At 41.1% G+C, this 22,992-nt stretch overlaps 1 protein-coding gene across 1 annotated transcript in view; it reads right to left on the bottom strand.

Annotated features, from left to right (window-relative positions):
• LOC126419203 (glucose dehydrogenase [FAD, quinone]-like) overlaps window positions 1-22,992 on the bottom strand; it is a 165,719-nt gene that overhangs the window by 55,956 nt on the left and 86,771 nt on the right. Inside the window, exon 4 of the mRNA XM_050086339.1 lies at window positions 8,245-8,580. Within this exon, the coding sequence (XP_049942296.1) occupies window positions 8,245-8,580 (336 nt within the window). The remainder of the gene's footprint in view (window positions 1-8,244; window positions 8,581-22,992) is intronic.

Below are 22,992 nucleotides of genomic sequence, written 5' to 3'. Positions count from 1 at the left end.
CCGCTAGCGCATATATATCTGGAATTTATTCATACAGTACTTGAGAATGAGAGCTCTTAGTGACTTACAACAAACTTTACACAGGATTTAGAACCCTTCGAGAAACTTTTTGTTGCTGGCACTCCTGCAAAATGATGGAAGTAGATTGCTTACTACATTTTGTCTGTTCATGCAGTAAAACTGCCTGATCAGGCATGGCGATTTAATTTATTACTTTTTACTACTCATTCTGTTCACAACACAGTTTGCAGACAATGTCCTCATATGCTACTGAATGTACCTGCAAAATTATATCTCTGTGTGACCCATAATTCCCGAGGTATGACGCCATAAACATTGAGATTCTTGAGAAACTTGCTTCTGTTGAAAATGAAGCGCAAATTGCCCGGACTATATTCATCCAGCGACCAGCCAGGTCAGCCGAGAGCACTAATGTGCTGCTTCCTGGACTCAGGCAGACGTGCAGTCCCGGATCGAATCCGAACGGCAGATTAACAATGAGGGCCGGTGTGCCAGCCAGCCTGGTTGTGGTTTTTAGGCGGTTTTCCACATCCCACTAGGTGAATACCGAGCTGATGCCCACGTCCCGCCTCAGTTACACAACTAGCAGACATTTGTAACACGTTCGCACTATTTCATGATTTTCACTAGACGCAGACAGCTGTGGTACACTGATTCCGTCCTGGGGGGTACGGGGTGGCGGCAGGAATGGAATCCGGGCACCCCTTCAATTAACCTTGCCAAATCCGAATATAACAATGCCGAACCTGCCAAAACTGCAGCACAAGGCACAAGCAAAAGAAGAAGATACATCCAGTGTTTCATGCTTAACGACTTCCAAACGGCTTTAAGCATAATTTCAAACCTTTTCTAAGCTTTTTCTTTCTTGCACGCTTAAAGTCAAATATTTAACAGATTAACTCATTGGTGAAGTAATCAGACGTCTGAAACTGTTTTGTACACGCGAGTTCGATTCTTTAAAGAATCGCGCTTTACTGGTAAACAATAACGTTCCAAGATGGCCGCCGAGTAAGTGACGCCAGAAACCATTTCCAGAAAGTTAAGTGATTTAGACAGGAATATAATTTAGTTTAACGCTGACAACAAATTAAATACGTGCATTAGTGTATCGTTTAGTCTTGCCGTTAAAGGTTTGACTTTTATTTGCGTATTTTTTCAGAAAACACGAAAAGATCGTAACTTCGCGAAGTCGTGCTTAGGCTTAAATTTTGTAAACGTGTTTGTTTCTTGTTTCAAGGTAATTTAACTAGTTTCTCGGTAACAAATAAGTAAACTACCGTAAATGGCGTATAACTTCATTGTTTTAATACAGATTTCAGAAAAACAGCGTAACTTTATATCAGAAAATTGCCTATATACATTTGTTTATAGGCCTATTCCCGTAACGTTTTTGGAGAATCAAAGTTAAAGTATCTCGTTTAATTGCCCCTTTTTCATTCCATCGAGTGAAATATATAATAAATAGCGTATACCTTCGTTGTTTTAATACAGATCTCAGAAAACCAGCCGAATTTTAAATCAGAAACTTGCTTATATACATTTGTGAATAGGCTTAATTCTTGTAACGTCTTTTTTGATTTTCGGTAATTTAATTGATTTATTCTAGCTAAAGTATTATTTTTGCCATGAGTGAGAAGTGCCTGACTTGCCGTAGAATTGTTAGTTCCGGGGTTTGGTGTGATGGATGCAGTAGTTTTTTTCACTGGGGGGACTGCAGTGGCGTGGGTGTTGGGAAAGTGGATCAGGCTCATCAGTGGTTATGTAGGATTTGCAGCAGAGATAGGAAGATAGCGGAACAGGAGGGGAAAATTGCTGCCCTTCAGGCTGAGCTAGATCAGGTTAGGGAAGATCTGGACAGGTTAAGGAGGGAGAAGGGCAAAGAGAGGTGGGAAGTGGCAACAGGTAGCAGAAGGAACAGGCCTAGAACTAAGTCTGACAGTTTTGTGGTGAATGTCAAAAATAAGTTTGACCTGTTGCTTCAGTTAGAAACTGATGAGCCTCAAGCAGAGGTAGGTGTAGACAGGACACAACAAACTTTCAATAGGAAATTGAAAAAGAATGTAGCAAAGTCATCGAAAAGGAAGAAAGTTTTGTTGTTAGGCAGTTCTCATGCCAGAGGTGTAGGCCAACTTCTGCAGGTGAAATTAGGACCAGAATACCAGGTCACAAATTTTTTCAAACCAAGTGCTAGTCTGGATCAGGTGACAGAGGATTTAGGTTCACTCTGTAAAGGATTTACCAGGGAAGACACCGTGGTTATTGTGGGAGGGCCAGGGAACAGCATCGACAGAGATCCTGGGTACAGTATAGAGTGTGACCTGGTAAAGATTGCGTCAGCATCGAGACACACCAATGTTGAATTTGTATCTGTCCTGAGGCGCCATGACCGGCCTCATTTGAACTCTTCTGTTGGGAGAGTTAATTTGGAGTTGGAACAGCTGCTTGGGTCGGGTGCGGGGGCTCATATTGGTGTGGTTCCTGTTGATTATCTCAGTAGGTGGGACTATACCAGGCACGGCCTACATCTCAACAGGAAAGGGAAGGGGAAACTGGCTGGGGTAATAGCAGGAAATTTAAGGGGGGGAGGCACTGCCATGAATGGTAAAATACCAGTGGTTACAGGTGTTGGAGCAGCACCTTTTTTAGGATAGGTAAGACAGAAAGATGTCAAGTTCTACGAGAGGTCAGGATTGAAACAAATCTTCAGTTTAGGAAAGAAATTCAACAGCACAATTCTAGCACATTGGATCATCAATCACAGCTATCAATTATAAATTTTCACCGATCACCAGAAATTTTATCTCCACCAAGTTGTATCTCAGTCCTAGGTAATTGCATTGATGAACTAAAGTCACCCAACCCAATTGACATAATCTGCCTCTCTGAACACCATGTGACCACTGGTATAGGAACTAGGCCTAAGCACAATGAGAAACTCAGACAGGAGAGTACTGCAAATGTTAGAATAAGGAAAGATTCTCATAAAAGTATAATTAAAAATAATGTAAGTATATTTCATCAAAATATTGGGAGTTTAAAGAATAAAGTAGATGAGCTTCTGGTTTGTTTGGAAGATTTAGAAGCTGAGAATGAAATAGATATACTATGCCTGTCTGAGCATCACATTGTTACTGATATGGATAAGGTAAATGTAAGTGGTTATAAGCTCTCTGCACATGTAATGAGAGAAAATATGGAGAAAGGAGGAGTTGCCATATATGTCAAAAGTTATCATTGTGCAAAAAGTATAGAAACAAAAAAGTTTTGTGTAGAGAAACATATAGAAGCATGTGCCTGTGAGCTTAAATTAAATAAACGCACATTTATAATTGTAACTGTATATAGGTCCCCATCAGGAAATTTTCATCTATTTCTGAAAAATTTGGACTCCTTGTTGTACTATCTGTCAGACAGGGGGAAGCAAATTATTATTTGTGGGGACTTCAATGTAGATTCTCTGAAAGAGGGTAATAGGAAAAATGACCTTGAAGTATTACTCGGTTCTTTCAATTTGACACCCGTTATTGATTTTCCTACTCGGGTGGTAAAGGATAGCAGCTCACTGATAGATAACTTCTTTATAGACCAAGATAAGTTTAACCAGATAAATGCTCAGCCTGTTGAGAATGGTCTTTCTGATCATGGTGCACAGCTAGTTACAATATATGACATAGCTCCATTCAGCAATACTAAACAGTCCTCCAAAGTAGTACGTTCAGTCAACAATTTAACAATTGCAAATTTCAGGGAAAGCCTAGAGCAGTTAGACTGGGATGAGGTGTACCGTGAACCTGATGCCAATTTAAAATATAATTTATTTCATGACATTTTTGTAAATGCATTTGAAAACTGCTTCCCCAAGAAAATAGTTAAATATACTCGTAAGAAACCTTGTAACAAACCATGGCTTACTAAGGGTATAAAAATATCTTGTAACCGGAAAAGGGAAATGTATCTGACAGCAAGAAAGAGTAGTGACCCAGAAACTATCAAAAATTATAAAAACTACTGTGTTATATTAAGAAAAGTTATTAAAAAATCCAGGAGTATGTGTATCATGTCTGAAATCAGCAACTCTGGTAATAAAATTAAAACAATTTGGAATATTATTAAAAGAGAAACAGGTCAACCAAGAGCAGAGGAAGACAGTATTACCATCAAATTGAATGAAAACTTTACGAACAAAAAGTCAGAAGTTGAAAATATTTTTAATAATCATTTTCTAAATGTTGTGGATATAGTAGGATCCACGTGTTCATTAGAACATGCTAGGCTGTTAATGGAAGAGGCCATACCTATGCAATTTGATACAATTGAAATCTCACCCACTTCTCCCTCTGAAATTAGGAAAATAATAAACTTGCTTAAAAGCAAAAACTCACATGGAATTGATGGCATTTCCAGCAAAATACTAAAAGCTTGTTCTCAACAGATAAGTAAGATTCTCAGCCACCTGTGTAATAGCTCTCTGGAACAGGGCATTTTCCCTGATAGACTGAAATATGCTATTGTTATACATTTGCATAAAAAGGGGGATAGATCTGATGTCAACAATTACCGTCCAATCTCCCTTCTAACAGCTTTATGAAAAATTTTTGAGAAAGTAATGTATTCAAGAGTAGCTTCACATATCTGTAAAAATGAAGTACTAACAAAATGTCAGTTTGGTTTCCAGAAAGGTTTTTCAACAGAAAATGCCATATATGCTTTCACCAGTCAAATTTTGAATGATCTGAATAACCGAACACCACCCATTGGGATTTTTTTGTGATCTCTCAAAGGCTTTTGATTGTGTAAATCATGAAATTCTGCTAGACAAGCTCAAGTATTGTGGCATGAGTGGGACAGTGCACAAATGGTTTAATTCGTACCTAACTGGAAGAGTGCAGAAAGTTGAAATAAGTAGTTCTCGTAACATGCAAAGATCAGCACATTCCTCAAACTGGGGAACTATCAAGAATGGGGTTCCACAAGGGTCAGTCTTGGGTCCTTTGTTGTTCTTATTATATATTAATGACTTGCCATTCTATATTCATGAAGAGGCCAAGTTAGTTCTCTTCGCTGATGATACAAGTATAGTAATCACACCTGACAAACAAGAATTAACTGATGAAATTGTCAATACTGTCTTTCAGAAAATTACTAAGTGGTTCCTTGTAAACGGACTCTCACTGAATTTTGATAAGACACAGTACATACAGTTCCGTACAGTGAATGGTATGACGCCATTAATAAATATAGACCTTAATCAGAAGCATATAGCTAAGGTAGAATATTCCAAATTTTTAGGTATGTCCATTAATGAGAGATTAAATTGGAAGAAACGCATTGATGATCTGCTGAAACGTTTGAGTTCAGCTACTTATGCAATAAGGGTCATTGCAAATTTTGGTGATAAACATCTTAGTAAATTAGCTTACTACGCCTATTTTCACTCATTGCTTTCATATGGCATCATATTTTGGGGTAATTCATCACTGAGGAATAAAGTATTTATTGCACAAAAGCGTGTAATCAGAATAATAGCTGGAGTCCACCCAAGATCATCCTGCAGACATTTATTTAAGGATCTAGGGATATTCACAGTAGCTTCTCAGTATATATACTCTCTTATGAAATTTGTTATTAACAACCAAACCCAATTCAAAAGTAATAGCAGTGTGCATAACTACAATACTAGGAGAAAGGACGATCTTCACTATTCAAGATTAAATCTAACTTTGGCACAGAAAGGGGTGAATTATACTGGCACTAAAGTCTTTGGTCACTTACCAAATAGTATCAAAAGTCTGACAGATAACCAACAAGTATTTAAGAAGAAATTAAAAGAATTTCTGAATGACAACTCCTTCTACTCCATAGAGGAATTTTTAGATATAAATTAAGAAAAAGAAGAAAAAAAGCAAAAATATTAAAAAAAATAAAGAAATAAAATAAAATAAAATAAAATAAAAATAAAGAAAAACAAAAAAACACAAAAAATAAAGTTGTTATATTAACTTAAGTATGTTGTTAAATTAACCTAATTATGTCATGTATTGGAAAATTCGACTCGTTCCACATCATTACGAAATATCGTATTCATGATCCATGGAACTAGTATTAATCTAATCTAATATAAATCTAATCTAATCTAATCTAATCTTACTCAAAGAAAATGAAGACACGTTCATAGGATTTGTCGACCTGGAAAATGCGTTCGTCAACGTAATATGGTGCAAGATATTCGAAATTGTGAAAAAATAGGGGTAAGCTATAGGGAGAGACGGGTAAAATACAGTATGTACAAGAGCCAAGATGGATCAATAAGAATGGACGACCAAGAACGAAGTGCTCGGATTAAAATGAGTGTAAGATAGGGACGTAGTGTTTCGCCCCTTCTGTTCAATCCGTACATCGAAGAAGCAATGATGGAAAGAAAAGAAAAGTTCGAGAGAGGAATTAGAATTCAAGGTGAAAGGATATCAATGATACGATTCGCTGATGATATTGCTATCTTGAGTGAAAGTGAATAAAGTAAAAGCGATAAGAGTTGCATGATCTGCTGAATGGAATGAACAGTCTAATGAGTAGAGAATATGGATTTAGAGTAAATCAAATGAGGACGAAAGGAATGAGAAGTAGCAGAAATGAAAACGGCGAGAAAATTAATATCAGGATTGATGGGCACGAAGTAGATGAAGTTAAGGAGTTCTGCTATCTGGTAAGGAAAATAAGCAATGACGGACGGAGCAAGGAAGACGTGAAACGTAGACTAGCACTGGCAAAAAGGGCATTCCTGGCCAAGAGAAATCTATTAGTATCAAACATAGGCCTTAATTTGGGGAAGAAATTCCTGCGAGTGTATGTTTGGAGCACAGAATTGTATCGTAGTGAAACATGGACTGTGAGAAAACCGGAACAGAAGATTATTTGAGATGTAGTGCTACAGACGAATGTTGAAAATTAGGTGGACTGGTAAAGTAAGGAATGAGGAGTTTCTGCGCAGAATCGGAGAGGAAAGGAATATGTGGAAAACAGTGACAAGGAGAAAGGATAGGATGACTTTCATGGTACTAGAGGGTACTGTGAATGAATAGAAATCGAACAAAAATGAATCAGTATCGACTACTGAGTTTCAGAATGGTCTCCCAGTCAATGCACACAGCGTTGCCAACAATGGGAAACGCCTCGAATGCCTTCGGCATTACCATTAACGTGTGCCACATGTCGCCGAAATGCCGTAAGGACAGGCGCCCTGTTTGCAAAGCGCCTCCCACGCAATGTTTTCCTCAGTTGTGGTATGAGGTCGAAGTCGCATCTTGTAGAACGGCCTGATTATTTCAGGGGCTGGCACCGACCCATCCTCGCATGCGGTCGCAGTCTGTCGGTTGATTTAGGTAATGTTTGCCGCGGGCTTTCGAATGTATTTACTGTGATTACGGTGATGCCACACGTTCGTTCGAAATACAATAGTTGCCGCGACTTATGGAATGATCCTCAGAGTTGATCACGTAGCTTCCGCGAATTTATGTAACCATAGCAATTACTTATTATGCAAGTACAGTTAACATCCAAAAACATGCAAAATCTATATAATTATTGTTTTTATTTTGTACTCAGTAGAACGTATTTCATCCTGATCGAAGACAAGAGATTCCTGTTATTACTGATAAATGAGAAAGTTGTTTATGAATAACAAAGACATGCTTTACGTTACCTCGATGAAGTGTTGAAGGAATGTATGATACATTTTTGTTTTGCGTTTTTTTTTACTTTTCCATTCTTTTTTAGGAAACTACTGTTTCTAGCGCAATACGACATATCTGTGTTGTTTTCATTTTTGTATAGCATCCCTCTGTTTCACATTACAGATCAATAATATTGAAACAAAACCTAAATTAAACATTGACTGTTTCAATTTTGCTATAAATAATGTGTATTTTTAAGTAATAAACAGGAGGGTAACTAAGCAGAACCAAAATGTTCCGTGGGTTGTGCAGCCTTTTATGTATCCTCACTCATTTTCAAGGCGGTTCGCCGCTTGCTGTTTCTTAGGGAATCTAATAAGACTCTGATGGTGTAACGCCCGAAAGGTATGCAAAACACCTGACGTGCAGTTAATGTGGGTACCATCTTAACTGACGAAGGCTACTAGGAGAACTACCGTAGTCTGCACTTACTTACGACGCTCTACAGTAGACTACAGCTGTTTTACAACTCCAGCAGTGAGCGTGTACGCACCGGTCTGGAACTCGCCGTTGATGTCGCGGTTGTGGTAGCCCATCTCGACGCCCGCCTCGACGAAGGCGGCGGCGAGCGGCGTGTGCCAGGGCGCCTCCTGCACGGTGAGGTAGCCGCCCGTGCCGTGGTAGGGCGAGCGCGCCAGGTACGGGTTGCGCTGGTCCTCCGACTTCTTGAAGTAGTGCAGCACGTCGCGGCTGCCCCAGCCCGGGTTGCCCGCCGCCTCCCACGCGTCGTAGTCGTGGTGGTTGCCGCGCACGTACAGCATGTAGTTGAGCACGCTCGAGCCGCCCAGCACCTTGCCGCGCGGCCAGTTGCAGCGCCCGTTCCGCATCCCTGCGCAACGGCAAATACCGTGGAGGTAAAAATAAGAGTGAAGATCCGCCATGTTCGCTACCCCAAAACATTCGCTTCTGGTGTTTTGATTCCGTGTAGTCGTGAAGTGTTTTGATAAAAAAAAAAAATGCCAGCTTGCGTCGCTTACGGGTGTACTAATCGTTCTGATTGTAGTCTAAAGTTTAAACAAATCTCATTTCATTCGTAAGTTGACTTATTTAAGCACTATTTTCTGATATACAGGGTGTTACGAAAAGGTACGGCCAAACTTTCAGGAAACATTCCTCACACACAAATAAAGAAAAGATGTTATGTGGACATGTGTCCGGAAACGTTTAATTTCCATGTTAGAGCTCATTTTAGTTTCGTCAGTATGTACTGTACATCCTCGATTCACCGCCAGTTGGCCAAATTGAAGGAAGGTAATGTGGACTTCGCCGGCCAGTGTGGCCGAGAGGTTCTAGGCGCTTCAGTCTGGAACCGCGCGACGGCTACGGTCGCAGGTTCGAATCCTGCCTCAGGCATGGATGTGTGTGATGTCCTTAGGTTAGTTAGGTTTAAGTAGTTCTAAGTTCTAGGGGACAGATGTTAAGTCCCATAGTGCTCAGAGCCATTTGAACCATTTTTGAACCAATGTTGACTTCGGTGCTTGTGTTGACATGCGACTCATTGCTCTACAGTACTAGCATCAAGCACATCAGTACGTAGCATCAACAGGTTAGTGTTCATCACGAACGTGGTTTTGCAGTCAGTGCAATGTTTACAAATGCGGAGTTGGCAGATGCCCATTTGATGTGTGGATTGGCACGGGGCAATAGCCGTGGCGCGGTACGTTTGTATCGAGACAGACTTCCAGAACGAAGGTGTCCCGACAGGAAGACGTTCGAAGCAATTGATCAGCGTCTTAGGGAGCACGGAACATTCCAGCCTATGACTCGCGACTGGGGAAGACCTAGAACGACGAGGACACCTGCAATGGACGAGGCAATTCTTCGTGCAGTTGACGATAACCCTAATGTCAGCGTCAGAGAAGTTGCTGCTGTAGGCCTACAACGTAACGTTGACCACGTCACTGTATGGAGAGTGCTACGGGAGGACCAGTTGTTTCCGTACCATGTACAGCGTGTGCAGGCACTATCAGCAGCTGATTGGCCTCCACGGGTACACTTCTGCGAATGGTTCATCCAACAATGTGTCAATCCTCATTTCAGTGCAAATGTTCTCTTTACGGATGAGGCTTTATTCCAACGAGATCAAATTGTAAATTTTCACAATCAACATGTGCGGGCTGACGAGAATCCGCACGCAATTGTGCAATCACGTCATTAACACAGATTTCCTGTGAACGTTTGGGTAGGCATTGTTGGTGATGTCTTGATTGGGCCCCATGTTCTTCCACCTACGCTCAATGGAGCACGTTATCATGATTTCATACGGGATACTCTACCTGTGCTGCTAGAACATGTGCCTTTACAAGTACGACACAACATGTGGTTCATGCACGATGGAGCTCCTGCACGTTTCAGTCGAAGTGTTCGTACGCTTCTCAAGAACAGATTCAGTGACCGATGGATTGGAAGAGGCGGACCAATTCCATGGCCTCCACGCTCTCCTGACCTCAACCCTCTTGACTTTCATTTATGGGAGCATTTGAAAGCTCTTGTCTACGCAACCCCGGTACCAAATGTAGAGACTCTTCGTGCTCGTATTGTGGACGGCTGAGATACAATACGCCATTCTGCAGGGCTGCATCAGGGATTCCATGCGACGGAGGGTGGATGCATGTATCCTCGCTAACGGAGGACATTTTGAACATTTCCTGTAACAAAATGTTTGAAGTCACGCTGGTAAGTTCTGTTGCTGTGTGTTTCCATTGCATGATTAATGTGATTTGAAGAGAAGTAATAAAATGAGTTCTAACATGGAAAGTAAGCGTTTCCGGACACATGTCCACATAACATATTTTTTTCCTTCGTGTGTGAGGAATGTTTCCTGTAAGTTTGGCCGTACCTTTTTGTAACACCCTGTATACTTGAAATTCTGATGCACTGTAAAGTTTTACAGTATGGTTTTATTTCTGTGATTTGACTTTAGATTTCATATCAGTCCAACATGAAGACCTCTCTGGAGGTGAGCAATACACTTGGTTTTCATTGTTTGGTTATTCCCAAGTAACTGAAAAGTCCTGGCAAGAAATATCCTTGAAATGAGGATTAATGTTTTAAAATGCAATAATTTAACATAAAAGTAATAGAACTACATGTAGTTAATTAAATCTTCGGTAAAATGTGTGGAACACCTGTTACAGTGGTTAAATTATAAGCACTTAAAGGGTTACATATTTGCTAAAACAAAGTTCCATATCTAAGTCCAGGCTATTTAGATCATTACATTATTCACTGTGTTGTCGTGTTACCCTGTAAATTGCTGTTATTTGCCACACTGAATGTCACTTCGTAGGTATAATTTAAAAACAAAGCAGATGTGTAAACCACAATGGGCCTGACAATCTTAAATTCAGTTCTTTTCCTTCGTAATTTAACGAATCTTTCACTTTGTGGACATTACAGCTGGCTTGTTTATATCATCTGTGCATACATCTATGGGACACCAAAGGAAATAAGGTAAGTTTCTTGCAAACTTGAACGTTTAGAATTTGAATTAGACTTGAAATTGCAACGAATACAAATCGGTGCCTCTGAACTATCAGTCATTGCTTTTGGAGTTCTGGCTTTGTCAATTATCGACACAAACACAATGAAAGTGAATAGAAATTGATTACAAAAGCACGCTTTTCATAGCACATACTTCTCTTCTCGGTTATTCGAAGTGTATAAACAAAAAGGAATTACAGTATTGAGGTCAGAAGCGTCATATTTTCGTTTCGTATTACTGTATCGAATACGCATTTAAGACCATAAAAACGTTTGACGCTGCGTTCCTTATACTGTGTTGTTCACTAAAACAATGTAACATTTACTATATAAAACAAATATCGTGTGCACGCGACAGAAATAACGAACGAGAAGCAACTGTAAACACTCGTCTGCGGATCCAAGATGGCGGCACTGGCTTCAAAACAACGTACAGCGTAAGTCTGTAGCGCCATCTCCCCTTATTCTACCTCCATGGCAAATACACACCGCACGTCGTAAACTGGAGAGATGCCCCTTCACACCTGTACTGCTCTGCAAAATTTTTGGACGACCTAGATAAACTAACAAGTTAAAAATTTGGTGTAAATAAATGAAAGCGCGGGAGAGTGTTGCGAAGGATCTTCGAGTCATGCTGAGAAAGCTGCACGTCACATGGCTTCAGATAAGTGCGACTATAGTGCCAGATGGTGCTGGCCCTGCAACATGAGGCAACTGAAGCAATGGCAAAATACAGTGTGTGATCAGGGAGCAGTTACCGTCAACTGTGGTGGTGCTCTGCATTACAACATGGCCTCGAGAAAACGTCTGGACGACTTCACATGGGAAAGAACCAGCGCGAATGTGGACAAATTGTGACGAGTGCAGCGCAAGGGTTTGGTATTTACATACATGGGGAGCGTTCTGAGCCACAAACACTGCAACCTGAAGGCAGAGAGTGGTCGACCACAGTCAGATGACTGCTACATTCTGCGACAGGCAAGAAGGGATACACTTCAAACAACGAGTGCAATTGTAGCCATATTTAAGAGGACTGCAAGGTGTGCAGTCTCATGCTCCACAGTGGCACGGCGAATGTAGTAGTGTTTTCTTTGCCCAACACTCACATATCGCCAGCACCATTTGCGATAGTGCCTAAAGGACTGGACCAGTGAGGTCCAGTTGACTACTCAGTTGAGAGCAGCTTCATTCTCACCAGTGATTCTAGATATGCACTCATACGGCGAAGATGGGAACACCTAATACATCCAGGAACGTTCTCGGACATGTTCGTTTCGATGATCCAGGTATTGTGGTGTGGGGGGCATAATGTAGCATGGGCTTACCGGCGTCTGAATCTTTAAATATGGTGCACTCGCCAGACAACGTTACTGTGCCGCTGTACTCTCTCCACATGTGGGTATTTTCAGAAGTGCATTGGGTCCCACTTCACTTTTATGGCTTACAGTGAGCAAACACACCGAACATGCACTAACTACACCAACTACCACCCAACAGTTATCAACCACATTGGTGGAGGAATGGGAAGCCCTCCCACAAAAACGCCGTACCAACCTTGTGGGCACCATGTGAGAACGCTGCAGGATATGCATTGTCATCTGTGGTGATCACACACACAGTGTAGAACCATGTCCCGCTTTTTGTAATGTCACGGAGGCCATCATAAATTGCAGTGAATTCACTGTAATTATTGTCATTGAAAGAAGTGTCATTTCTGTCCATCTCATTGTGTATTTCTCTCAGTTATCTTTTGTACTATTCTGTAGTAATTCTTTTTATATTTGGTCCTACTTTCATCGATTTCCGTTACTTAGCAGTGACACATCATGTGAACGTTTCTTTTGTCCTTAAATTTTGCCCACCCATGTACATCTATTCTGTGGGCAAACTAAAACCGGCCCAGTAAATACTTCATGCACCTATAGATAGGTAACCCATCTTACATCATTTGTTCCAAGGTGTGGATGGTGTAAGCTGGTTTACCTATTTTGACAAGCATGAAATATAAGGTTTGAAAAATGTGCCATGTATTCCTACAGGAGGTAGTATTGGGTGAAACTAGAAAAAAGTTTCCATAACAGTATATTCAGAAACAAATGCCTGTAGAGGTACGGGCCTGTGAAGATACGCAGCTCACTGCCTGCAGTTTATTTCTGAATGAGGCGGGATTCAAAAGTGACAGCATAGCCACTTACCACAATATGCAGCTGTGCGCAGATGTAAATCCTCAGTCATGAATGTGACTCTTTAGGTTGGTTTCTGCATCAGTCTACGGGCAGGAATTGTCGGTGGCAGACTCATAGCGCCATATAGTTTACCAAAAAGATTAAAACATGCTTTGAATCACTGATTTCTGCCCGATGAACTGCCAGCGCTATTGGAGAACGCTGCCTTCGCAGGAAGTAGACGATTGTGGTTTATGCACGACGGGACGCTATTCCATTTTCTACGGATCTTGCGTGGGTACCACACAGCAAAGTTTCATGGATTGATCTCGGAGGCATGGCAGCATAGCCTCCCCTTTCACCAGACCTGAATCCATTGGATTATTGATATGGGGACATTTAACGTCATTGGTTTGTGCCCAACAAATCAAGAACATCCAGACGTTACAGGAGAGTGTGATGATTGTACGTGACGTAATTCTAATGGAGCCAGGTATATCTGAAAGAAAACGCAGTGCTCCTGAAAGAGGGCCAAAGGATGTGTCAGAACGTTTGGTAACCGCACGCAGAAGTGCCTGTGATGTATGGTTCTACATAATAGACAGGTGGGGATGAGTGGACAGATAGCCTCTTATTTCAACACACATGTGCTAACGTCATCAGTCCCTAAGCTTAACACTACTTAACCTAGATTATTCTAAGGACAAACACACACACCCATGCCCGATGGAGGACTCGAACCTCCGCTGGGACCAGCCGCACAGTCCATGTCTGCAGCGCCCAGACCGCTCGGCTAATCCCGCGCGGCCAACACACATTGGTTTCCGGACTTGTCGTTGGGGCCACTTGTATTTTTTAAATACTGTACATCTACATCCACGCTCTGTAAACTTCTGCAAAGTGCATGTTCGAGGATACTTCCCACTGAACCAGTTGTTAGAACATCCTCTCGTTCCATTCACATATTGATTGTGGAAAGAATGATTGCTTAAATGCCTCTGAACGTGCTGTAATTAAAACAATCATCTCTTCACTGTCCTTCTAACAGCAATACGTAAAAGGTTATAATACACTCTAAGACAAAAAGAAATGATGCGCCACGAAGGAGTTATGCAAATTGGTCACAAATTGATATTGATAAAGGTATCGACGGAAGAAACTCAACTGTAAACTTTGGCGGCCGATGTATGAATGCGTGACAATTTTACCACGCAAGGAAAGTGAACAGGGGACATGCCGATACCATGGCATAAAGTGTTTGCGAATTTCATCCCGGGTACTTGGACAGTAACTATGCCTCACAGTCAGGCGTGCGAACAGTACAGGCAGATATCAGCATTTGAGAGACCAAGTATAATTTGGCTCAAAGAAGCCTGTTGTAGTAATCGTCGAATCGTTCGACATGATAGGAGCGATGCCACAATTTGATGATGTTGGCAGGAATAAGTGAACCATGGCCGAACATAGTGTCAATAAAGCAGCGGAAGACCTAGAGAGACAATAGAACGCGAGGACCGAGCAATTGTCAGACGCTCAGAGCCCCGGATTCATCGTCATCATCGATCCAACGTGCAACTGGTGCTTCAGTGACCACAAGAACCATTAGTAGGCGGCTCACAGAAAGGGAGCTGAGCGGAAGGCGCCCCGTCCGCCGGCTACTATCGACCTTTGATCACCAACAGTTGTGTCGCGCACATTAGGCCTGGAGGCTCATTGGTTGGAGTAGAATTGCCTTCAGTGGTGAGTCGCTCTTCGAATTGAGCCCCGATGGCTAGCGAATACATTGTAAGACGACGATCTTTTGATGATGTTGTTGGATTTGTTAATATTTTTAAAGGAAAATGATGTATTTGAAGAACTGTGGACAGAGACACAGTTGTTAGGCAACAGCATCTGTGTCTGCGATGCCAGAGTCGTAGATGCGGAGTCGTAGAAACTCTGACTGTCAGTAGTGGACAGCTGCGGTGTGCAGGGGGAATTCGTTGAGTGTTCAGTGTGATGCATGAACGCACTTTTGGAACTATATGAGATGCAGATTCATTACGAGGAGGAATGACGACTCAGAACACAGAACAATGGTCGGATAGCGTACGGACATAAAAAAGGTTTTGAAATGAAGAACAAGGTATTATTTGATGAGGTAAAAAGTTTATTTTTATGTTTGTAGACTTGTACTGTTGGTCCACTTCACTCTCGTCACAGTCGAGCTTTTGATAATTTTCTGTTGATTGATCTTTTGAGTTAATTTACTGTACCATGGAAGCTATTAGATTAAATGAATTTTTGTATTACAGTCTATAATTTTTTTTATAAATTTCTTCCTAAATGAAATTTCAATACTTAAAGATTGAGACAGGTGTTTCATTGGCATTCTGTGTCAAGATTATGAACCCAATTTCGCTGGACCTACTGCAGTTTGTTTTTAGTAGTATTTTTTTAGCTGTTGTTAAGTCTTGCTGTGTTGCTGTTTCTGTCAGTACTTCATTTCGCACATGAGATTCATAATACGTGATTGTTTCGTTTCCTTTGCGGAATGTAGGTTCTGTCACTTTCTTTATTTTACAAGGGCCATCTGTCAGTGCAGAAATTTTCGTGTGTTTCAGGTTACATTCTTATGTAGGTCGACATTACAGTTTTTTTATGGGGATACGTTTCTTTCAAACCGTTCGCACTGGCCATGTCTACTGAGTGTGAAATTATTGGTTTGATTATTTATTTGCTTATGAATGAGATCAGTTTTCACACACAAAGGATTCTTTTCAGGTTCGTGTAAGTGATACGGCTTTGAGTTCAGTGGCACATTTAGATTTCAGTTCACGTTCCCAGGTTTGTATTTACGATAACACATACACAAGCAAAGGCTATTCACTTACACTTGGCGACAGCCTGCTTAGGATACGTCCATTTGGTTTTCTTTGAAGCGGATAGAATATTAAATTATTGTTTTGGCAGCCGCAAACGGCAACAGCTAGTAGTTAGTACAGTGTTTAACCATTTATGTAATTCCTTTTCAGCTTGTGATTTACTTTATGTGTATTCTGTTTTTATAATACGTGTGTCTATTATGTAGGAAAATTTATTTTTGTTGGTCAAGGTAGGCAGGTTGTGCTCTCTTAGATACGCTTTTATGTTTGCGTCTGGTTAATTTATTTTCAGTTTTTGTATCGTAATTAAAAGCCAATTCATTATCGCAATTCAGCTTCATTTTCCAATATGTACAGTAACGGTCAAATTTTTTTAGCGCAGCTAAACTTCACCGAACGTGCTTATGCTACAAAGTGACGCTATGACCGCGGAAACAGTTAATATCATTCAGCAAACTACCGTTTCTGATATGACTTGTGAATCAGATAATAACAGTAGAATGGATTCACGTGAATGTACAACCACACGTAATGTGAATCAGTTTTCTGACGTAACAAACGGTGATCGAATCGGTCAAGAATTAAGCAACATTCAACTGCCGGTATCCAATGCAAATACCGTTAGCAACATGGATTCGGAATACGTAACGGAAACTATTACGGGTACAAATCCTGACAGGAAATGCGGATGGTACTCCAGATATGATGTCGATGTTTCAGAGGATTTTCTCACAGCTCGAGCGAAAATTTGATAAAGTAGACGAAATTAGGGAAGAAACTAACACACTGTTTGACACATTAGATGAACGGTTGAAACAATCCCAAGAGAAATTATAAACAATATCGGAAGAAATAAAAAACGAGCTCAGAATTGAATCATAGCCTATAATCGATCGCGTGCAAATATTAGAGACAGAAGCCGAGCAAATTAAAAACATACAACACAGCGAGTTTTTGATAATTATTCTACTGACTGATCTCTTGAGTTAATGTACTGTACCATCGAAGCTATTAGATTAAATCGTATTAGAGTCTATAATTGTTTTTTTCTTTATAAGTTCCTTCCTAACTTAAATTTCAGTACTTCAAAGGTTGGTCAGGTGTTTCATTGGCATCCTGTGTCAAGATCGTGAAACCAGTTCCCCTGGACCAGCTGTTGTTAGTTTTTAGCGGTATTTTTTTAGCTGTTGCGGAGTCTTGCTGCGTTGCTCTTTCTGCCAGTACTTCATTTTGCAGGTGAGATTCATAACACGTGATTGTTTCGTTTCCTTTGTGCAATGTAGGTTCTGCCACTTTCTTTATTTTACCAGGGTCATATTATTGGTTTGCTTATTTATTAATGAGCTCGGTTTTCATACACACAGGATTCTTTTCGATTTCATGTAAGTATGCGGCTTTGAGCTCAGTGACACATTTAAGTTGCTAGTTCACATTTCCTGTATTGTATTTACGGTAACACACACACAAGTAAAGGCTGCTCACTTGCAAAATGCCTGAAGACGCCCTGGACAGTGCCGGGATACCAACCTGAATGTGCTCGCCATACGTCGTGACAGCCAGGAGTGATGTTCTGGTGTGTTTTTTCTTTTCGTAGCAGGACCCCTTTAGTTGCCTTCTACGGCATTCTTCTACTACAACGGTACGTCGACGATATTCTATGCCCCGTTTTGTTGCCCTTCATGCGAAACCATCCTTGTCTTACAAGTCAGCAAAGTAATTCCTGCCTGCAGGCAGCGAGAGTTTCTACTGTCTCCATGATTGCCAAACCATACGTTTGCCAGCAAGGTCGCCGGATCTCTCGCCAATCGAGAACATGTGGAGCATTATGAGCAAGGCCCTCCAACCAGCTCGGGATTTTGACCACCTAACTCGTCAATTGAACAATTTCGGCACGCCATCTCTCAGGAGAACATCCAACAACTTTGTCAATCAGTGCCAAGCCGAATAACTGGACTAACGTGTTGTTGACTTGCTCAATTTGTGAAGATCTTTCTCTTGAATAACTCATCCATTTATCTGAAACTGTTGTGATTTGAATGACTGTACATGTACATCACATCTAACGATTTCCGTCCTGTTCAGGTAACTCCTTTGTGGTGTGTCGGTTGTTTTCGCCTTAGAGTACATATTCTTCCTTGTTGCACCTAAAGTCGGTTCTAGAAACTTTGCAAACAGCCTTTTAAAAGAAATTTTCCGTCTATCTTCAATCGTCTGCCAGCTCAGCTCATTCAGCATCTTCGTGACGCTCTCACGTGTACCATACAAAGCTGTGATCATTTGTGGTGTCCTTCTCTCTACACATTCAATATCCACTGTTAGTCCTATTCGGTACAGGTCCCACACACTTGAGCAGTGATGGGTTGCACAAGTGTTTCGTTAATAATCACCTTTGTAAACCGCATTTTCTTTGATTTTTACCTGTGAATCGAAGTCTGTCACCTGCTTTACGAACGACTGAGCCTGTGTGATCATTCTTCTACATATCCCTTCCAACAGTTACATCCAGGTATATTTATGAGTTGGCCAATTCCAACTGTGACGCATTGATATTATAGCCATAAGATACTACGTTCTTTTTCTTTTGAAGTGCAAAATTTTACATTTCTAAAACTTTAAAGCAAGTTACCAGTCTTTGTACCAACTGGAAACCCTATCGAGATGTAATTGAATATTTTGCAGCTTTTTTCAGACAGATAACTGCATCATCTCCGAGAGACATTTGACATGCGAACATATCTATGCTCCTTAACATGCAACTTACTTCTCATCCCCACAAACTCCCCAAACTGCATTTCGCTCACACCCACTAGTCCATCACTGTAAGTCATTCGTATCTATCCACTCCCATTTCCCTTCTTATTCTCTCATTCACCCCCATTGCCATTATCTCTTTGTGCCCTTTATCACTGTCCTCTGACTCACAGCTACAATCTATCCTACTACTATTGTCTCCCCTCACTTTCACTGTCTCCCTCTTGCTCTCTCTTGCTGCTACTATCTCATTCATTCCATCCAACCGCTGCTTTCTTTTCTCGTTGTCACTATCTCTCTCTTCCTGGTCGTTATCGTAGACTCTGTCTCTCATTACCACTGGCTCTCACACACTTCCACTTTCTCCATATCTATTCCTCTCCTACTGGCACTGTTTCGTTCGCTCTTTTCCTAGCACTGTTCTGTCATTGTCAACTATGTTCCACTGGCACTGTGTCCCTCTCTTTTTCTCACACTGGTATTCTCTCCCTCGCTCTTTCTATACGGCTGCCACTGTCTGCTATCTTCCAGTATTTCTTACTTTTCCGTCTCTTTCACACTACCTCTGTCTGCTTCTCTCTCGGGAGAAAAAAGCGCGAATACGTTTCCATTCCAAAATTTTTTGGATGATTTTTAATGATGCTGAAGAAAGTGGAACGAGGTAGCTGGTACCCACTTCTCAGTCAGTCCTTTAATAAACAGGAGCATATTCGCCCATAGGATCGTTTTTCCGCTGATGTCCTTCTTTTCCCTGCTACAGCAGGGCATGATAGTCATATCAAAAGAACTTAATGGCTCAGTAAAATTTTGATAGTTTACTTATGTGAAATCGAAGTAACATAACATTATATAATATTGCACCTGCTACGGATTTTATGTGCACAAACATTTTGCATTTACTTCAGTATTACAACAACACAGGGTTCCCAGAATCCATCTTATGGTAACGGTTATACTTTACAGCATATCTCTCCATGCTGCGTCACTTTATTAATTATGTTTTCGCTTCACGCCGGATTTTACGTGCATATTTTAGTTGTGCAAGTAGGGTAACTTTGACCTCTGGATTTCAGAAACGGAAAGAGGTATTAATAAAGTTTTCACGGTTATTCTAGATGTGGAACTTAGGAATGTATTGCAAAAAAATCAACCATTTGCTGTGCATACCCGTCCTGGAATCCGCGGCTCGGTTTTGGTACCCAAAAACAATGTTTTTAGGGTTTCTCACAAACTGCCTGTGAGCTAAATGGTGCATCCATAAGCCACTTAAGGCACACTGTAGGCTACATCTAATGCAAAAAGAACCAAGCGATTTGCTCCATTTGTCTAAGCTTGAGAAAGTGAGTAATATTCAAATTTTGATCCTATACTGTATAATAATTACAGTAAGATGATCTCTCTGTTGGATGTACAAACGGTCTCTAGCCAAAACGCTAACTAAATCACTTAACCCTGCTTTTTTACTACTACCAGAATACGATGTATGATCCCCGGAAAAATCCCGTTTTTATGGGCGGTGTTTTGGAAGATATTAGGTAGCTCATGCAGTCACTTGCATACCGATAATAACAGTAATTTGTTTACATTAGTGCTTAATATTAAGCGACAACAAGCTCCGTAGACGCGGCTGCAGTGGGAACCTAGTTCACTCAGCTCACACTAGAGACTACTTTTTTCCTGGCGTTCTTGCTACATTCATCGTAAAAAGCACATTCGGAAATTAGCCCTCCATTAGAGAAGTCGTCAGTATGCAGCGAACCACGCAAGTGAATGGGGCGTTATTTAGAGAAAACAGTTTAATAAAAGTCATCTGAGTAGTGCACACGGTCCAGAAAATACGAGTATGTTCAACACTGAAGCCAATCATATATATGCCTGTACCTGTGGCAGACACTAGCAAAAGATTAAAGTCTGTGCTAACTCAAGTGTGAGTCTGGTCCATCACTGGTGTCCTCTTGCATGTGCCGAAATTTCGTACCAAACCAATCTTCGGACTCGAGAACACAAAAACAACATCAACCATTTATCTGAATAACATTATTATTCATTTCAAGCACGTCTTTCCTAATCTAATTATACATAATATCAAGACATTTCTACGCTTCAGAGTCGCAAGTTATTCCATGTGAAGTTAGAGACTACGTGAAAATCAGCCAACCTCTCAGCCAGTAACATCAGGAGATTTTTGTCTTTTAAGTATCCGGTGCTGTGATACGACCAAACGGAAAAAGTGAAGGGTAGGGAAAGAGGACCGTACAACACCTTACCTCGGTGCTTTGGCGTAACAAAGTAACAGAAAGACCAAACAAGTTGTTGAAAATATCGCTATGTAAGGAGCAAAAACGTGGCTAGGAAACAAGGCTAGAGAAACAAGTTGCTTGCAATAGATATGAAGTTGAGGCATCTCCAAGTTGGACCGTGTACCACATACCAACAAGAAGACAGGCTATGGGAATCGATAAATGATTAGTAGATACCATGGAGACGAAAGATTTAAAAAGTTGTGTCCATCTCGAAAGGATGGGCGATAGCCAAGAGCCAAAGAAAGAGTGGAGCCCAGAGGACAGAAGAAAGCGATGTCGACCTAGAGGGAGCCCGGGCCGAGATGTCCCGGATGCAACGGATACCAGAGGACTATAAGAAGGAGATTGGCACTATCAGAGCAGGTGGAATGCGTAAAAGGAGAAGCTGCGCCAGCCATAGAGTACTCGCAATATGATGATGATCGTCATTACAATGAGTCCTCAATCGTGGCAGGTCCGATTATATACCTTTCGTGCCGCGTCATGTAACTGCAACGTTAGCACGCAGCATGAAGTGTCGTGGTGGTCAGTGTTCACAATGATTTGTACATGCCGACGTATCAGATGCAGCAGCCAGTCCACGTGGCTGTAGTAAAGTGTTTAATCTTTGCGATAGTCTCAGTTGGGGTATTTCTCAGTACTCTGCTATTTACACTAATATACGTAATGACATCACAACGATAGCTTAAAAACCAGTTTATCAGGTACCTGTTTCTGTCAATATGCACATAAAACAGAGAGTTTCTCGTTTTTCTCAATCCATTGCTACTGTCCTCCTTTGAAAACGACTACGACGAAATTTAGGGATGTGCTTCATTTATGGCCGAGCGGTTCTAGGCGCTACAGTCTGGAACCGCGTGACAGCTACGGTCGCAGGTTCGAATCCTGCCTCGGGCATGGATGTGTGTAATGTCCTTAGGTTAGTTAGGTATAAGTAGTTCAAGTTCTAGGGGACTGATGGCCTCAGAAAAGTCCCATAGTGCTCAGAGCCATTTGAACCATTTTGCTTCATTTAAGAAAACGTAAGAAAGGCGTTTTGGAGTTAAAAATGTCGTCGACGCTGAAGTCATTAGCGTTCGAACACCAATCCGTACGGCTGTAACAGGGAAACGGCCACGGTCGTTTTGATGGAATGACCGCGGCATTCACCTGAAGTTCTTTGATGAAACTGCGAACGATGTGCTTTTGAACACGTTTCCCGAAAATTGTCGTGAACAGCTAGTTCGACAGCTCACAAGCAATGGAAATATTTTAGACCCTGTAGCTGCAAACAGTGCTGACCTTATCCACGGTGTCGATGTAGAGACAGGTATGAGTAATCATGTTGTCATCATATCAACGATGTTTACTTAAGTTAATAAACCCGTCGAGAAGGGCAGGGGAGGATTTTTTCTACAAAAAGTAGACAAGTAGTCGTTAGAAATCCACTTAAACAATGAGTGCACATCATTTAACTCCAATGTGATGGACGTAGAGGTTTTGTAACCAAAGTCTGAACTGATTGTAAATCGCGCTCCGGAGATTTATACGCAAAGTAACTGGATTATGGAAGGAAAGTAACCCCCGTGGATTAATATTCAAATTTGGAAAAGCCTAAGGAAACAGTGACTGTTGCTCTCTCGATTCAAAAGAGAATGGGCAAAATGACGATAGGCAAAAGTTACTAGAGATCTGT

The sequence above is a fragment of the Schistocerca serialis genome, chromosome 9 (genome assembly GCF_023864345.2).
Source record: "Schistocerca serialis cubense isolate TAMUIC-IGC-003099 chromosome 9, iqSchSeri2.2, whole genome shotgun sequence".
NCBI classification, from domain to species: Eukaryota; Metazoa; Arthropoda; class Insecta; order Orthoptera; family Acrididae; genus Schistocerca; species Schistocerca serialis.
The sequence above is the reverse complement of the archived record's forward strand: the minus strand, read 5'-3'. Positions and strand labels throughout refer to the sequence as shown.